Below are 19042 nucleotides of genomic sequence, written 5' to 3' on the forward strand. Positions count from 1 at the left end.
GTTTTAGCAGCAGATGACTCCAGAATGATTCATCTCCTTTATCAGATTGGCCAAACTGCTGTGAGCATTCCCTGAGTGCTGCTGGAGAGAGCGGCAGGAGGGAGTCAATGGGGACTGTGTGTGTCAATAAATGTAAACCAAAACAAACAAGCAAAGAAACAAAGCCCTTCTTTGGGACAAATGCTTTAAGAGCACTTTAAAAACCTCATGCCGAGGGGGAGGGAGGGGAAGCACTGCTTCAAACACTTCTGTCTGTAGTGAAGCATAAGGGAAAATAAACAGCTTCAGGTTGGACCCTGGGCTGTGTCCCATGCAAGGAGAGCTCCCAGGGCACGAGGAGCTGTAGAGGTGCACATGTTAAACCAGGCAGCCTCTCAAACTGCGGAGTCACTGCTGTGACTCCAGCATGGCACCAGCAGAGAGCAAGCAGCACAACCGAGGCACGGAGTGTCATTAAAAACCAGCAGCACTACAATTGTCAGCTCTGAGTTATGATCTGGGCAGCGGCTGCAGATGCCATCAGCAATTTACTTTCCAGAGGGAAAGTGCTCAGCGCTTACAAACACCGTCTCCACGTTGAGGTGTCTACAGGCAGATGCCCAAAGCCAAAATCTCCCTGACATCTCACTGAGCTCAGGATGTGGCCGAACATCCAGCATTGCTGCTCCTCAACAAGCGTGATGCCGTGTGACTTGTTGTGCTGCTGGTTTTCAAACAGCTTTTGCTTGAGCAGTGACTACAGGTTGGTAGATGAATAAGACACTTGGATTCCTTTCCTTGATCCAAGGCTTGTATTTCCTTGGTATGCTTTCAGTTGGGCTGTTTAAGTGTTTTCACTGCAGTGCTCTGATCCACGAGGGTGATGTGATGGGATTGACATTATTTTGAAATAACAGCCCCGAATGTCACCGTTTTAAAATGCAAATAAATGCAGGAAGAAAAAATAAAACCAAACCTCATGAAACCACTTTCTTGAAAGGTCGTGAAAATATCATTTTGAAGAGTGATTTTCTCTCACAGAAACATTTGCTGTAGGAAAGGATGCAGGGCTACATTACAACACCCTGAGGGGATCCAGTTGTAGGGAGGTCTGTAAGGACGCAGTGACTGCTCAGACAGGAGAAGCTCTTCAGTGCGTGTTTGAATGTCTGTGGGAACACGTGCCAAGCACTTGCAGCAGTGGGTGGTACCTGCACGTCCCTGCCAGGCCGCTCTCCCACCGCGTGGGTAGGATGGTTTTCTTCTCCAAATGGCATTTATTCTTGTCGCTGCCAGTTGCTGTGTGGGTCTGCGCTGAGCTTCTGAGCTCTGCTCTGATGGAGGATGAGCTCCTGCAGTATCTGTTGACACCACCACGTCTGATTTCCCTGGTAACATCGTACATACTCTGACACAGACTCCTGTAACCATAGATACACATAAGCAGTGCACAGCAACGCTGCTCCATGCTTTTATCTTAGATGCCATCAGCAACAGCTTGGGCAGCTCCCAGAGCAAGGCTCTGAAATCTTTCAGCCTATAGAAATGGAGAATTGTGTGGCTGAGGGTGAGCAGCCCCTTCCAGCACTGGGGGGCACAGGGCTGCGTGCTGATGTTGAGCTTTCCACCATGTTTGAAGCAAAGGCCCCATCTGACCATCGGGTGCCTCTTCCTACTATATGGCAATCCCAGAATGAACTTCTGAGTCATGTTCCACTTTGGCAGCCGAGCAGCTCTGCTCTCATCTCCAGGCAGATGTGCTTCCAGCCCCAGTGTGGGACGAGGGGCAGGGGAAAAAAAGTGGTGGAAGTGCTGCTGCACTACACATGGGCCTTGAGAAGCTGCTGCAAAGTGCCCTCTGTGACTTCAGGGGGTGATACCTGCAATGTGTCCCAAAGGCTGCGCCAAAGCACCTCCATTTAGCTCAATTAATCCCCTAAAGCCTTTGGGGGTTTTTCCAAACCACAGGACTCCTTGTGTTCCTCCCAGTACTGGAGACAGATAAAGGATCCCCAGATCCCAGCAAGAACAGCCTGCCTGAACACAGCACGTGCCGAATTATGCTCTTGGGGTAAGACCAGCATGGACACGTGGAAGTGGGAATTATGTAGCAGCCACAACTTGTTCTGGCCCTGGCAAGTGCTCCAGGGATGTAGCCACCTCCGTCACTGTGGTCCCAGCAGATACAGTGGTACCTCTGGGACAGTCCTCTGTGGTTGCCATACACCTTTGCACAGTCACTCATCCCCACGTGTCTGCATTCTCTGGTGCCCCCCAGCACCCCCGTATTCCACTGCATCTCCAAACCACTCTGCTCCCTGCATCCCTATTACTCCTAAGGCTTTTCCAGACCCCCCGTGTCCTCGTGGTCGCTCCCCACCGTGCCGTGACACCCGAACCACCCCCTGCAGCATCACACGCACAACCATCATCCGATCTCCCTTCCTTTCGACAACACCCCCGTAGCACCCACCACTCCGTCCCGCAGCCCCGAGGTCCTCCTGCAGCACCACACCCACTGCGTCCCCCCCGCTGCCCTGCGGCTCCGCGGCTCCCCGAGGGATCGCATTCCCCAGTATCTCTCCCACCTCCACTACAAACCCTCGTTCACACACACACTCCCCCCGCAAGGCAGCACATTCCCCCGCATTCCCCACAACCACCGCATCCCTCCAGCCCCGCGGGAGCACCGCACCGCCGCGCCCAGCGCACGCCCCCCGCATCCCCACATTATCACCTCCCATCCACGCCGCACCCCAGCACCATCCACCTCCTCCCTCGCCCCCTACCCCAACCCCTTCCCCCCCGCTCCCGGGCCCCACCCCGGAGCCTCCCCGCTCCCTGCCGCCCCTCCTCCCCCCCCCCCCCCGAAACCCAATCAGGGCGGGTTGGACGAATTCAAACCCCGGCCCCGCAAAGCGCCGGCGGCGGTTCTGCTGCGCTCCATCGGCCGGGAAGGCTGCGGAACGGGGCCGGTCCGGATGGGCTCGGAGAGCCGCGGGGTGGGCGCGGCCCTCTCTTGCCGCCCGGAGCGCAGGTGAGTCGGATGGGGGACGGGGGGGCACAGCGGGCACCGCACCGGGAAGGTGTGGGGGTGCTGCCGGGAAAGTTTCGTCGCGCTGCCACCGAAACTGGAGGTGCCTCCCCGGCCGGGATGCGCCGGGCACCGTCCGCCGGAGGCTGCGACGCGGAGGGAGAGACCCCCGCCTCGCCGCGCCCCACCCCACGGTCCCTGTCTCCGTCCCGAGCCGCTCCGCCGGTGCGGCTGCATGGCCTGCGGTGCGCCCTGCGGGGCGGTGGGGCGTCTCCTGAGCGGCAGCGCAGCCGGGATCTGATGGTCCGGAGCTCAAAAGGGGGCTGGGAAGAAATACTACCGCTACGTCAGAACGTCGGGCTGTGGAGGGAGGGGGGGTCTTAGTTTTTCATGGGGATAGAAGTTAAAAATGGGGAATTTCTGCTGCTGCTGCAAAACTGCTGGTTGTGGAGTTCTTGCAGCAGGATGCAGTGAGGTGTCTGCAAAAGAACCCTTTGCGCTGAAGGTCTTTAGAGAATACCCACCCTCCGGGTCTGGAGTGCTGGTGTGCATCAAAGAAACTTTGAATTCGATTAAGTTGATTTCTGCCTTCCGGAGCTGTTCAGAAGTGGGGGAGAACCGCATTGAGCCTTGGGATAAAGGAAGGAGCCAAAGAACAAAGCAGGAAGGAGCTGGTGAAATTTCAATCTCAGCCCCCATAGGAAGAGTTGGAGCTGCAGGAACTCTCCTTGCTATGCTGGGAGTGCCAGTGAGCCCTGCCCATGGCAGAGGAGATCCAGCTCTCCAAAGCATGGGAAGACAGTGATGAGACTCTGCTTGGAGCAAGCAGTTTTTGGTGCAGAGTCTTTAGTTAAATATAATGGTAAAAGCTGTTGTTGGCAGTGACAGGTACACATTTAACAGTATCTATAGGACTCCCAGCTTTGCATCTCTGACATTCCCATCTCTCTGCTGCTTTCTCCCAGCTATTGCAATTTGCCATAAATCAGCCCCAGAGTAAAGGAGTAAAATCCTTAGGATGGCAGGGTCCATTTGTCTGCAGCAGAGGGGGAAGTGTGGCTCCAGTTCTGCCTGCTGGACAAGCCTCACTAGATGCACTGCAAATGCCTCAGCACGAGCTCAGGTGGTGGTACTGCAACAAGGCAGCTGCAAAGCTTTGCCCTCTGGTTGCTTTGCCCTATTGGATCCTGGTCAGTTTGGGGCACAGATCTTGAATTGAGCAGAACCACTGAATGCAGTAGGGATTTGTCCCCCAGGGTGCTCCATTTGCAGCTAGGCAGAGCAGGCAGACTGGGAGTGTTCCTTGTTGATGATATCGCTCTGAGTGTGCCAGCCCGTTTTGCAGCTGGGAGATGGCAGAATTGCAAACATTCTCCTGGTTCACTTCATGTGTGGTTCTTGCTGTGCTAACGTGGGGCAGGTGGAGGGGATTGCAGGTGGCAGGAAAGTGGCAGCCCTGGCTGCCTCGTTGTCTGGGCAGGTGGGCTGGGTGGCAGTGGGCTCTGCTGTGGCATGCTTCTAAGAATGCAACACAAGCTTGGTCCTTAATGGCAGTAAATACCCAGATCTTCTGGCAAGACTGCACTCTTTCCTGAAGCCCAGGGAACCCTCCATGAGCTTCTGTGGGACATGTGCTCAGGAGCACTTCCCACGGCTCTACTTCCAGGAGGGGAAGGGGCACTGTGCATTAACTCTGCAGAACACAAGGAAGGCAGTGGGTACAGTGGCAGCGTGCCGCTCCCCCTGGAAAGGACTCAGCACTACTCCATGAATGCAGAGCCCCCGCAGCACTGTTTGCCTGCCAACCTGTTCCCCATGCTGGGAGAGGCCAGCTGCTCCCAGCAATGTGCCATCCACCTGTTGAAGGCAGCACTGGCAGAGAACAAGGCATTGCTGCCTTCCTCACTGTGCTGCTAACAGAGAAATGTGGTATTTTTCTTAAAGCTTAGCAAATTCCGCTGTGCTGCCTGCAGCCTTGCAGGGACAGCTCTCCCACTCCTTACTGAGGGTGGAGTAACATCAGTGACCAGCACTCCTTGGTGACCATGGAGAGGAAGGGGCTGGAGCAACGGTGAGCTCTGGGTGGATGCTGCTAAGCCAGAGGGCTGCAGCTGCAGGCCTGTTTCCTTGGCTGAGCGGTTTGCTCATGGAAGCTGACATGGGTGACAGAAGCTGGGAGCATCCTCTGGCTCCTGGCTATGAACTGTCTCATACTGTGAAATGTCAGTAGATCCCGAGCCAGTATGTTTTCTGAACAGCTGCTCCCATGGAGAAAACACTGTTGGGCTGTCAGGTGCCTGGGAATTGCTCTGATTTCACAGCAAATATTGCCTACAAAGTAAAATCAGAATCTAATATTCTGAAGGGGGACTTAATGACCATTAGGCTGCTGTTTTCCTGCTCTCAGGTGTTAGAAACAATGTATATGAAACCCAAGGGGAGTCCTTGCCTCTGTTGGATACAAAGCTCCCAGTACCTAATACACAGATAAGAAGTGGCCTGTTCTGACATGGGTGGAGCAAAGAGCTGCTCATAGAAAACAAGACTGTGAGGCCTTCACATTCCAAGCAGGGCTAAACCGAACTAGCACGCTTCGATTCCTTTTGCGAAGCTAATATATTGGTCCTTAAACTAATGATCAATAGGAGGATCATGGGGTTAACAAGGAACCTGATGCTTAAGAAAAGATGGGGTCTGAAGGATCAGGATAATGTGCTGGATATAGCAGTGCCATGGGCAGGGGTATGTATTTAAGCCATAATGCCAAGAATTCCCACTGGAAGCTGAGAGATTAATGAGTAGAAATGAGACAAAGGAGGAAAAAGCACTTAGACCACTCTGGAAGTAATGCTTCCCATGTATTTCCATGGAAACTACGGCAGACCCAAAGAGCATAATAACACTATTTGATAGAACAAATTTGCAGCTACAAAACACCCTTTCTCAACATAGCCACCACCATTAGCTGTGCATTTTCGCCAGCAATGAGTGAGAGTTGCACGCTGTACTCGTACAAATCTACACCAGCGGAGGTGACCTGCTGTTGATGTCACCACTGCTAAAGCACACCTCCCATCCCTCACTGTTCTCACTTTTACTGTTTGGTCTCCATAAATGTTCAGCAAGTGTTCATGAGTGTCAGTGAGTGCCATCTATTCCACATGGAGGATTCAGTGACATCTCTTTGATTTATTCACACGTTCATGTCTGATCCCATTCTGTAAGACTGTCCCTCTGCTGCCACATGTCACACATCAACAAAATGTAATGAGATATTGGTGGGAAGGTTCAGCCTCTACTACCATCCCACCAGCATCTGCCTTTGATGTCATGGGTCAGCATCATGAAGCAGGAGGCATTACTTTTGGAGCAGCCCTCATACATGCAGGAACCTTTCTGCCTTTAATCTGCATGTCCCTGAGTGGGGCTGTATAATATTACTTCAGCATTTTGCTGTCTGAAAGAACTCCTAGTGAACATCTACAAAAGCCTGCAGCCCTACAGCACAGCATGCCACTGGGCTCCCCAACAGCAGATGCTTTGCTTCTGTTTACCTTATTGCACTCAGTGATGAAACCAAGGTGTAGAGTCACTGTTTCTGTGGCTGCCGAGCTGACTCCTCAGGGCTGTGCTGGATGATTTGGATGAGTGGCAGAACTGCAAGGTCGTAAAATTAATTGCTCAACTTTGGCAGACAGTGCTCTTCTATCGTATCCTGATGCAACCACAGACATCAGCATCTTCCTTCAGGCACGGCAGAGACACTCCTGCCATCCCCAAAACCTTCTGACCTCCTCTACAGCCACAGAGGGATTTGATGACTTCTTCCCAATGTGGAGCATGTGAGCATCCTCCATGCCACAAGCTGGGCATTCTTGGTTTATGATCTGTCCCTACTGCCTCATCTCCCCCATCACCACGTCCATCAGTCTTGGCTTTACACAGTCCTTTGCTCTAAATTATTTATCCTCAAACACTTCACGCTCACACCTGAGTGAGAAATGCAGTGAATCCCTCTTGCAGCTGAATTGATGGGGACAGAAACCCCACAGCAGTGCATGGTGCCTGTTGCGCTCTCCTGACATTCATGCACCAGCACTATGTGCTCACCGAACTGTCTGCTCTGATGGCACTGTGAGGCTGTGAGCAGGCCTGTGTCCAGAGCAGGTTGCCATGGCACCCAGCCTGGATTTAATCACATCTCTATAGGGTTTGCTTTTCCTGAATTGTGAGCAGAGCTCTGTGTGAGGTCACTGCCACTTCCCTCACTCGATTATCCCTTAAATCACGCTTGCACATCCTCAGTCTTCTCATCCTAACCCTATGATGACCCTTTGTCTGGGAATATTCAAAGAGTCATAGAACCACGCAACAGTTGGGTTCGAAGAGACCCCAAAGTCCCCCATCCTCCCAGCTCAGGCTGTCCAGTGCCCATTCATGGCCTGGGGCATCTCTAAGAATGGGGTACTCCCATCTCTGGGCTGTGCCAAGGCCTCACTACCTCTACATAAAGAATTTCCTCCTCACATCTGACGCCAGTTTAACAGTCCCAGCAGAGGTGCAGCCACCTTTGAACACAATGCTGCTGCATTAGCAGACCAGCAGGACAGATGCAGGTTCTCCTGGACAAGAAGATTTTGCTGGCACAAAAGCAGGGCTGTACTTTTCCCCTGAAAGTATTGCCTCCTATTTATTTCCATGGAAACTGCAACAGATCCAACGAGCCCAGTAGCAAATTTTGACAGAGCAAATTCTCAGCTACAAAACACTATTTTTCAGTATAGACAGCACCACTAGCTGTGCTCTGTCACCAGTTACTGTGGTTTTTGGATCTCTTGTGATGATTTCCTTGGAAATAAATGGGAGGCACTGGTGTATGGGAGATTGGTAATCACAGCCTGAACCTCTGATTAATCAGCTGAGGCAAGTATGGGGTCAGCTGTGGGAGCACAGGTGAGAGTGATGTAGCTGTGCTCCCAGAAGGGGTGGAGCTCGACTCCATCCCCTCTGAGACCTCATTTAAGGGCTGACTCCCACTGAGGCAGCATCTCTTGGAGATTGCTCACCAGTGAGGACTGCTCCAGCTTCTTCATCCAAGGCACCACCACTGGTGAGTTTTCCTTTGCTTATTCCTTCTGTACATTTGCTACCATCTGTATATTAACAACCAATACACACTGGTTTGGAGTGACCCACGTTATTTTCCTTCTGTTATCAGGCAGCACCTTTTCCTTGCTATTTATGGGATGTTTCCATGCTTATTCATGAGTCCTTGCACGTAGGAGTTGTGCAAGACACTGGTAACCTTTGCTTAAGCCCAGTTTGCAGTTATACTGGGAAGATTTTTGCTGCCTAAGACCTTCCATTTGCCCTTTTCTTCTTTCATTCCCAAATTACAGACTCCAAAAGCATCTCAGCTCCTTCCCATCAAAGCCAGAATCTGAATTAATAATGTGCCAAGAAAATAAAGATTGTTCAACAGACTTTAAATCAAGGAGAACAGCATGTTAAAGAGTTTGGACAAATCATATTACTTTGCGTGCAGTTTTTGGGCTGGCAGAAATAAATCTCCTATCAATTTATTGATGGTGACAAATTCTTTCTGAAGAATCCTGCTCAGGGAATGTTTCTCTTTATCACTAAACTCTGTGTTTATTGTCTAGAACCAACTTAATGTGTCCCAGTGAAAGTGTCAACACTTCGCATTCCTGAGTCTGTGTCACCTGGGTTAGCACATTATTTGAGCATATCTGTTGAAAACCATGTTGGTTCTGGGATGCTTCTCCCTTTGCAGCTGTCTGGGTCTGAGTTTGACAGAATCATTTCCAGAGTCGGGTAGATGTGTGATACTCCCAGTCCTGGCCAAAAGACTGACGACTAGCAAAGCAATATTAATACTGCAGAGAGGCCACTCATGTTGCCCTTTGCTCTAGGCAATGTGTGGTGTCCGTGATGATTAAGTGTGAGAATGTTTTCTGTAAGCATCTCTGAAAAACAAGCAAACAAACACAACCACAAAATTGCATTTCAATTAGCAGCTGAGATGGATTGCACAGGAAATACCGTGGTTATTTCTGGATATTTACAATGAATTGCTTTATTGCTGGAAGGGAATATGCTGCACTGTGCTGAAGGGGAACCATGGAGGGTTTTGCTTTTATGATTTGGTGTTTAGTTTTTACAGAATGGATTTCTGCACTGGGGAAATTGTGAAATCATAACAAGGGAGCAGTGTGGAAAGTGACTGCAACACCTCCCAGAAGCTACAGGCAACTTAGGCTTCTAATCTATACTTCTAGGTGCCACTAACAGCCAGTAGAAGAACAGTAGCTTTCTATGTCCATTTCTGAGTGCATGAATGAGAAAAGAAGAGTTGTTTTTCACCAGAGCACATAGCAGTAAAAGTCACCCCTGGTTTCCTTTCCATTAAGTCTCCTGCTTGAACATCTGCCTTTGTTCCCTTGGAGTCCCTGTAGGTCAAGGCTAGAGTTCTCTTCTTTCTTTCTTTCATGAAGATTTTTGTCCATGAGGATCTACATGTGCAATGTCCTGCTGTTCAGCAGATGACAGGAGCTACATATGGCCAAAGCAGTGACAAATTATTGGATGACCTGTGTTCAGAGAGGTATCCTGCTCCCAGAACTTGACTGCCATTCTCACTCACGGTGCCTGGGAATGGCCAAATCCTGCTCTGTGGGTTTGCTCAGACAGCTGAATTCTGCCAAAAGCTCAGGGATGCTGTTGGCCTGGGTATGTGTATTTGTTTGCCAGGCACTCTTCACTTGCTGAGCTCCTGCCAACCCCACATCTTTTAGCTCAGGACTCAGGACAAGGAGACACATCCTTTGTCTGTGGATGACCATCAGAACTGGATGTGGGTCATCATCCCATGAACACTGCTGTAGTGGGTCTGCCAGCTATATTGACCACTCCTGTCCCTGACGCTTTCCTTATCCATCTTGTGTTAGTTCTTCCTCCAAATCATAGTGCCCAGCCTTTGAGGCTCCTGTCACCTTTCTCCAGAAGAGAAAAGATTGCCATCATTTGTTTGTGCAGATCTGGCACACAGAGGTGAGGAGGTCGTGCAGGTGGCACACAGCCACAAGGAGCTTGTGCAGGACTGTCAGACAGTGGGGCTGAGTGTGGCTTCTGGTTCGGGTCCAAGCATGAATTCACACTCCTGGACCTCTCCTGAACCTCGGCATGTTTCCCTGTGAGCTGGGTGTGACACTGTGCAAGCCTGACAGCACTTTGCATCCCAAAGCTGCCAGGCTTGGCACTGAACCTGGATCACTCCTTGAGTCTGGAGTGAGAAGGAACATATAGGGTTGCAATGACATTTTGCAGTCCCAGATCCTTCACTTCTTGAACATCTTCATGGCCAGCTGTGCACTCAGCATCGCACACTTAAACTGCATCTTGGAGGTGGAGTTCCATGTTGGGTGCTGCACAAAGTCAAGCTTGGCTTCAATGCAGGCATGGCAGGGGTGTGCATGTCCAGCAGGATCGCTGTGCTTGCTCTAGTGCATCTCAGCCTGCTGGGAGCGGGGCTGTGGCCCTGGGACAGACACAGACAGACAGGGGTGTGTGCCCTGGAGCAGCTTTTGCAAGGGAGTTATACAGAAGGAAGGCTGCATGGGAAAGGAAAGGCTGTCTGTTCTGCTGCTGTACAAAACCTTTTCATCATGGGACCTGCTCCCTCCATGGGGACAGTGGTAAGGGTGGGAGTGCAAAGGCCTGTGCTAGGCAGATTTGTAGCTGGGTAGGTGGCGCCCAGTGCCCTGGACAGCCTTCTGGGAAGTGCAGGTGAGACACGTAGGAGCCTGGCAGACTCCTGTATATACTGCACTGGGAGAGCATGGAGCAGCCAGGGGGACACTGGGATTCAGGAGCTGAACCCCAAGGATGGCCAGGCCCAGTCCCCAGACCCCAGCCCCATTTCCACTTACAGCATCTCTTTCCCAGGCAGGCAGCTCACAAAACTTCTCCCAGCTCCAATAGCTGTGCTCCACCTTCTATTATAATTGATTCTGCATCGCCATAGGAACCTGCTCCAGTGTGAGTGAAGAGCAGTTGCCTTCCCTGTGCGCTCTCCAGAATAGAGGCATCTGCTCCTTCCCTCAAGATGGCAAGTGCTGGAGCTGGGAATCACTGTGGCTGAGTGGCTGGGTCCCCAGACCCATGCCATCCAGGTACTATCCATGCCCCATCCCCTTGCAAGGGCTCATGCTATGGGGTGGACAGGGGGTTTGCAGAGCCAGGAAGTGCAAAGGGGAGGGGGAAGTTGTTCCTGTGCTTGGTTGTCAAGGACCTCTCACTGGTGATGGGTTCAGGAGATGGGGTAGCTCTGATCAGCTGGTGCTGGGACCAGTATGTCTTCTGATGGAAACTGTTGAGTCTAGATGAAGAGAGCAGGATGCTGGGCTTTTCAGTTGTTATGGGTAACAGCTTTATTGTTGGTTTATCTTCTTACCGAGAGGCTTGGTTTGGTGGTGGTGGTATTTCTTTGTGCTGGGATGACAGATTGCACATGAAGGGAGTTTTGCAGAGCACTGTGCTTGGCCGAGCTTCCCATGCTCTTATCCCAGGGAGACCAGGGATTGCAATGTTTGGGAAGAAGCATCTCTCCTTAGCTGAGGCTCTTGCCTGAAGGTTGCCTTCTGCTTGTCTGTCCTGAGTGTGATTAGAGCAGGCCATGTCTAAGGTGAAAACTAGCTGGAGAAAGGACAGAGTTTGGTGAAGGGCACTGTGCCTAGAGCTGTGCCAGGGGAACTGGCTCTTGGTATGGTTCAGACTCCATCAGTGGGGCAGGGTATTCTGTGGATCCCAGAGCCCAAGAACTGCTTCTGCTCCCTTTAGGGGCAAGAGTGTCTCACCCTCAGCGTTTAGTGCTCCTACCTTGGCCTGATTAGCTTTGTCCTATGCTCCATGCCCTAGGTTTTGCTTGTCTTTCTCTACACATGGGGCACACCCCCTGTGCCACGGGGAGATGGGCATTCCTTGGTCCCTGCGTTGGTGCCTCCCTGCACAGCTCATGGGACAGAGGAGAGTCACAGAGAGCATCCCTCCCAGGGCCTCAACCTGTGTGGTCCATGACAGTCCTGAGGGACAGATATGTCATTCTGTGTGGAAGGTGCTTAAAGGCGGATTTAAGAACAGGCTGTAGAGCATGAGGGGACATCTGGATCCATTGGTGCAGTTAGGGTATCCTGCTGAGATTGGATTCTTCCTTGGACCTTCACAGGACCCAGGAGCTGGGCCAGGTGATGCAGAGGTGCTGGCAGGTCTTGTGATGGAGGTCCTCCTGAAGAAGGACCTGCTCATAAGGAACCCACAGCTCATTCCAGGGCACTGCTTTGGAGCAGAAGCCTGTAATGCATGTCTCTGTGCTGTGGATGCCTCTTTAGCCCTGTGGGACAGATTCCACAGAGGATTGGGTTCTTGTTCCTGGAAACAGAGCCTACAAATTCTCTCTTCCTGAGGGGCAAAACTAGGCTGGAACAGGAGGAGATCCTGTGGGAGGGAGTTTCCTCCAGAGGAAAGGTGAGCACTGCAGAATGACAGCTGAATGCAATCATCTGGGAAGGAGTGAAGATGGGAGGCAGTTCCTCTCACCCCCTCCTTAGAGGGATCTCCAGCTGCCCCTGGCTATGCAGGCTCCGTTATGGCAGCAGCTCTGTTGATCCTGGCAGCCATGCAGTAACCCAGTGGCATGCGTTCATTTGTTGCTGTGGGGAATCATCAGCAACATTGACTGAAAAAGGCAATGCAAGCCCTGCCAACAATTCTGTTGTGCTGAGAGCTCCCTATAGCAGTGCCAGAGGTGTGTCCAGAAGGGTTCCAGAGGAGAAGGACTTGTGGGCCTGGGAGCACAGCTGTGGGGCAGCGGAGAGAGAGAGACAGAGTCCTGAAGAGCCGCAAGTATAGCCTTTCCCTCTCTCTCTGGAGCTGGTAGGCCCTGCAGACCTCTTGCTTAAGCACTTTGCCTGCAGCCCTCAAAAGGGTGCTTGCTTCCCTGTCTCCCTGGCAATTGCATTTGCTCTCCGGTTGCAACAGTTGGTTGTGTGCCATGCCTGGCAATGGGATGAATATTAACAACAGGGAACATGTGGAGCCGGGTCCTGTGAGACCCCTGGATCCTGCAGAGCAGCAGAGTGCTCCCAGCTCTGAGCAGAGGGTGTATGTGGCATTGCTCCCCTGCCCTGCTCATTTTGCATGCCAATTCCTGCTTGAACTCTGGCTATTTGGGATATTCTTCTAGCTTGCCTCACATAGGTTTGTATGGGGAGTAACAATGGATTTTTGCTTTGAAAAGCAGGGTTGCTTTAGCAGCATCCTAATGAATTTGATGCTGCTCCTTGCATGCAGACATTTTGTTCTGCTCTCTTCATGTGGATTTGAGCATTTTAGCCCCCTCAGAACTCTCCTCCGTCACAACTTAGTTTTGTTTTCTCTGCTTAAGGCATAGCTCACATTTATTGCTGTTATATAATTGTAAATGTCTACTTTTGCTGTAAGACAGGACTAAGAAAGTTGCGTTTCTTTAAAAGTGTGCAAACAAAGTCCCTCCATGACTGTTGGACTGCATCCATGACACAGTGCAATTAAATCCCGCTTCACTCATAATAGTGCTCATCTTCCAGTTCCATTCTTGGAATAGGTCAGCACTTCTGGTACAATTCTGCTTCGTTGTGCCAATCATGTGGGCCTTTTTTCAGTTTCTGCTGCTAAAATGCACACTTTGCAGGGCTAGGTGTTTTACTGCAGTGTTGAAAAGCTGTCTTCACCTCCCAGCACCCTAAGACAAGATTGTTAGTGCCTTGGTGAGCAGCCTCACTCCGTGACTCCGCAGCTGGGTTTCCTTCCCACTGATTCCTTTTATGCTTTCCCATATAGCAGCTAGCTCTTGCTCTTGTCTTTAGTCGAAAACCTGCAAGAACTGGGAGGGTGGAACAAGCTGATGTTAGTGGAACGGTCTGGGGGCAGCGCACCAGGCGGTTGAGTCGTGCTATGGCTGCAGAGCCCCGTCCCTTCACAGTCCTATCTGCCCATGTGTGGGATCAGCATCCATTTGGAGGTGTGTCCAAGTGGGAAGGGTGAGCCCTCCACACCAGATGGCATCCTGTGTTGTAAACACTACTCCGTGCCTCTTTTTAAAGTTAATATTTCATTAGATATTTGTCATTTTGCAGATTAACATTTAATTTGTGTTTTGTACCCGTAAAAATATCCCCACAGTGTTGCTAAATAGTTGACAGTCCTCTTCCTTTGTGAGTTCTCTCCCCATTTAGTAATTTCCTTGCTCATGCATTCTTTTTAGTTACTAAGGGAACATGAATCTTAATAAAACTCAATCACATATTCCTTAAATAACAGCTGCCTTCATTTAACTATCTTACCAGCATTTTCTTGGGAAATTAAGATCTGATTCTTCACATGGTAATAAAAAAGCAATGCATCCTGAATGCAAGGAAATACTTTAATAATATTTGGCAGAAAACCTTGTATTTTCTCCTGCATATGCATGTTTCTCCCTGTGTTTTTTATGTCAGTTACAGGTCAGTTGGGCACCTTCAGACTCATGATTTGTGCTTGAGTTGATTATATTGCAGCAGGACCTATTCTCAGCATTGCTGGTATGAAGGATTATGAAGAGGTCCCACTTCTCTTGGGCAGCCTGCTCTAGTTCTCCTCACTCTGACAACGAAGAAGTTCTTCCTTGTGTTAGTGTGGAGCTTCCTGTGTTCCAGATTCTTCCTGTTACCCATTGTTCTATTGCTGTTCACCATCGAAAGAAGTCCGCCTCCATCAACCTGACTCACACACTTCAGATATTTATAAACAGTGATGAGATCCCCTCTCAGCCTTCTCTTCTCCAGGCTGAACAGTCCCACAGCTCTCAGCCTTTCCTCATGCAGAAGATGCTCCAGACTCTGAATCATCTCTGCAGCCCCTCTACTGGGTCACATGGAACCATCAGCTGCTCCTCTGCTCACTCTGTGTCTGACCACCATCTTTCCATGGGAACAACATCAGGCTACTCTGAAGAGCTTCCAGGCAAAGAAATCAGCTCATTTTGAGGCCCTAGGGATGTTTCATTCCCCAGGCTGTCCTCATCTTCATGGTTCACATCCAATTCTGGATCACTCACCACCTCTTGCAGAGTGTGAGGAGCAAAGTTCTGCAAGGGGACTGAGCTGACTGGGAAATGTGTTTCCTGCTCAGCTGGAAAACTCCCCAGCTCAGTTAATTCACCCGCATCCTTCTGCCCTCCTAATGGGCACTCATGCTAGGGGAATCCACAGCATGGGGAAAGGAGAGTCAGAGGCTTGACAGTGTAGGCCTGAGAGAGCCTGACTGACTGCCTGGACAGCTGCTACCAGGGAAGGCAGGAACTGCCAGAGAAATCTAATATTTGCAATTTGTACTCATTAAAGATCAGATGATTTATTTGTCAAAATCCCTGACAGAGAAGGTACAAGAAGTGCTTCTCTCCACCCATGGCACTGCTTGGCTGAGCAGTCCTGGTCTTTCTACATAGACCTGCCAGCAGATGGCTGGGTCCTGGCCCAGCGCTATTTCCCAAGATCAGGGTATATATCTGTGTTTCAAAGCAACTTTTTGCAAGAGCACTTAGACCAGAACCTGCCTGGGACTCAGGAAGATGGGCATCCATCTTTCTCACCTTGATGATGCTGTTGTCCTTTATTTTTCTGTTTTTGTGTTATGAAATTATCTGTAAAGCCTGCAAGCACTGTTCCTTGTGGTGTCTCAGGAGATGCAGATAAAAGAAAGAGAGCAGGTGCTCAGCATGAGTCAGAGCCATGTCAAACATTCTGTGGTCCATAGCTGGCTGCCTTTTCCCACTGATAGTTACTCCCAGTATTGATGCCTGGAGGGCAGGGGCATGGTTGGCTGGATGTCTCCCAGTGGGATCTTTTCCTGCAGTCTCCACAACACTAAGAGAGCTCATTATCCAGGATGGAGCAAGGGGACACTGGTAAAGATGTTCTCCTACTCAGGAGCCAGTGCTGGTCTAAGAGACACTGAGAACTCACAGCATTTGCTAAAACAGCAGTGTCTTTGTTGCTTTGCTGTGACTGCTAAGTGACTGCCGTCCTTTTAACTCCTGTCAATGTCTTTCTGCTTTTCCTCCATAGCCCAAGGAAGCTGGATCCTGGAGATCTTTGCTCAGTGATGTGGCTGTTTGGAGGCAGTCTTCTGCTTCTCCTGCAATAGCAATGCTAGTGCATCCACGCAGCTGGAGTGAGGTAGGTGCTCTCCTTTTCCTCCAGGACTCACCCCCTTCTAGGCCTGGTCCAAAAACTGAAGGAGTTCATTAGCTCAATGGACACACAGCAGCTGGAAACATCACCCTTGGTGGGAGTGGGCAGACTCTGAGCTTGTGCCCATCTTGGGAAATTTTTAGACCAGATAGGTATAAGCCCTGAGAAGCCTGCTTGGATTGACAGCTAAGGTCCTCAGTCTACATTTTCCTGTGATTCAGAGCAAGTGGTCCTGCAGCATTGGGCTTGGTAGGTGCACACACTCTCCAGAGGTCTGCTGGGGATTTATGACAAGAGAGGCAAGCTCGATACTAGCAGGCTAAGCTGCCCACCCACCCCATTCCTTTGTGTCCCTGCTGAATGGCATCACTGGCAGTGCCTCCAGAGCTTGCCAGAGAACTGTGGACCCACTTGTGAACCTGTGCCTTTGAGGCGATAAGGGAGATTTCCTTTTGAAACATCCTCACTTTCTACAAAGCACCTCCCTACAATTAGTCCTCCTCCCCTTTTGGCTTTCTCATTTCTTCAGCTGCCAAAAGTAAAACAAAATAACCCCCCTGATTCTTAAATTGATTAAAGCAAAAATGACTGCTGGTGAATGCTGACAGTTTAGAAACTGGGTTTAAAATAATAATTAAAAAAAGTTTCAAGCTGAGAGTATTACTTTTCAATTAATGAACACTCTTCCCTCATTTTCTGGCTGAAAATACGTACCAAATTCAGCCTCTGGCCATAAATATCACTGTCCCCAGGCTTTTATCTCAGATATCAGACTGCTTGTCTGGCTGCATCTGCAAGCAAATAACTGCAGTTTTGGCAACAGAGTCTCTCCTCTGCCCTCTCCTGTCTCTAATTATTTAGCAGCTAAGGTGCTCTTTAGCTGAAGCCCGTGGCCAATTCCTCCTCTCTCTCCATCTCTGCTTTTCCCTCCAGGAGCTCTCGGTCTGCACAGGAGTGAATCCTGAGCTCCTTGGCTCAGCTTAGCAGTGCTGGTGGCTATGGAGTGACCGGTGCAGGTGGTGCTCTGGGTGCACAGCAGGAGGCTGGAGCTGGCTGCCCAAGCCCCGATGCTCCCTGTCCTCGTGCTCTTTGCAGCTCGAGTGTCTCACCTCTGCCATGAATGATGCATCGACGATGGATTATGAACTGCTGTCCCCGTCCTTGGTTGAGCACCCAGCCAGCACTGCAGGCATGGATGCCGAGCAGAAAACCGTCTTTGCCTTTGTCATCTTCCTCCTCGTCTTCTTGGTGATGCTGATGGTGCGCTGCTTTCGCATCCTGCTGGACCCCTACAGCCGCATGCCTGCCTCCTCCTGGACTGACCACAAGGAGGGGTTGGAGAGGGGCCAGTTTGACTACGCCTTGGTGTAGAGGGCAGGGATGGGGCGAGCCTGGGTGCTCCGAGTGCCTCCCGCCCCAGCTGGCCCCGGCCCCGGCCCCCCCTTCCTCTGTGGTGTTGCCCCGTGCCAGCAGGGATGCCTTGGGCAGGGAGGTGAGGTCGGGTTCTTGTCTGGGGTGGGTTTTCTAGGGGTTTCTCTCTTTTCTAAGCACTTTTCGGTTCTCTTTGCAGCCTGCAGCACTCTTGGCAAAATACATCAGAGGGGTGACGGGACTCCCCACGGGTGTTGCTGCCCACCGTGCCCCGGGGCAATGCTGCGTGCTGCAGTGAGGGGTGGGAGGCAACGGGGCAGGGCATGGCAGGACCTGCCCTTGGCCATGACCCCCATGGCTCCTGGTCTGGGCAGCTCTGCCCTGCTCCAGGCTGGGTGTTGGACCCCACCTGCTCCTGCCTCCCACGTCACCTCTGTCTGTGTCCTCTGGGGAGTGCTGACCGTGGCCCAGTGTGTGTGTGTGTGTGTGTTTCCCTGTAGCTGAGCTTTGTCTGTGAGGGGGTTTACAGGCACCTGACCCAAGTGTTGGCTTTGTTCCTCTCTGTGTGGCAGCCTCAAAGTACACCCCACAAGTAAGGGGGAGATGGAGACCCCAAGTGCGGCACCCTTCTGCCCTCCAGCCCTGCAGCCCACTCTCCGCTTTACACCATCGTGACCTGCCAAACTGGTGGAAACGGTCTGAGCAAGGTGCAGTGATACAGTCACTTGTAGACCTGCCTGGGAGCCCTGTGGGGACCCCTGCAGGGATCTGAAATCCCCAAGCAGCATTTGGGAGATGGCTCTCATCCAGCCCATGCCTGGCAGTACCCAGCAGTGCCTCACTCTGCACGTGGCTGCTCCAGCAGGACCTGGGCAGCCTGGGCGTGCTCCTACATCTGCCTAGCAGAAAGGCTGTGTAAATGAGGGGAACTATGGCTGTCCCCATAGTGGGGGATCCTGGCTGTGGGAACTGTGACTCTTTAGGGGTGCTACAGCTGGTCACAGGGCTAGCTAGCAGAAGCTGTGGTGGGGTTATGGCTGTGGGCTAAGTGGTGTGCTAAGGGATCTGAGCCCATGGGGGAGAACTTCCTCCTGCTCCACGGAAATAAAGCTGCACTGTGCTAACCCCAAACAGCTTTTCCTCTGCTCTGTGATGCGTCCCATCGGACACTACATAACACTGCTCTGTTACAAAAGTCCTCAGGAGACTTCTCTCGGGGTTGGCCAGATTAGTGCAGAGTCACTGGGGTATGGTTAGCCAAGAAACAGGACAGTGGTTCCCAGATCGAGTGATCCTGCTTCTGCACCTTTCTTGGCACCACTGGACACGTGTTCAAGAACCTGCATCACAGAACACGGTGCACAAAGCATTC

General features: G+C 51.2%; 1 protein-coding gene across 3 annotated transcripts; it reads left to right on the top strand.

The window, feature by feature from the left end:
- Positions 1–2709: 2709 nt before the first annotated feature.
- On the top strand, positions 2710–18798 carry CTXN1 (cortexin 1). 3 transcript variants are annotated; one of them, XR_011905869.1, is made up of 4 exons: positions 2710–3016; positions 16174–16284; positions 17233–17791; positions 17870–18798. XR_011905869.1 is itself a non-coding variant. In XM_072357635.1 (2 exons), the coding sequence occupies exon 1, from the start codon at positions 17416–17418 to the stop codon at positions 17668–17670; it is 255 nt and encodes an 84-aa protein (XP_072213736.1). In that variant the 5' UTR covers positions 17280–17415; the 3' UTR covers positions 17671–17791; positions 17870–18006. The 3 variants fall into 3 exon arrangements, 1 of the variants encoding a protein (XP_072213736.1); XR_011905870.1 differs by lacking the exon at positions 2710–3016 and adding an exon at positions 11034–11205; XM_072357635.1 differs by lacking the exons at positions 2710–3016; positions 16174–16284 and having other exon boundaries at positions 17280–17791; positions 17870–18006.
- The last annotated feature ends 244 nt before the right edge of the window (positions 18799–19042 follow it).

The sequence above is a fragment of the Excalfactoria chinensis genome, chromosome 26 (genome assembly GCF_039878825.1).
Source record: "Excalfactoria chinensis isolate bCotChi1 chromosome 26, bCotChi1.hap2, whole genome shotgun sequence".
Lineage (NCBI taxonomy): Eukaryota > Metazoa > Chordata > Aves > Galliformes > Phasianidae > Excalfactoria > Excalfactoria chinensis.

Excerpts from the sequence above, each read along its gene's own strand:
- CTXN1 (XM_072357635.1), top strand. The coding sequence starts at position 17,416 with ATGAATGATGCATCGACGATGGATTATGAACTGCTGTCCCCGTCCTTG.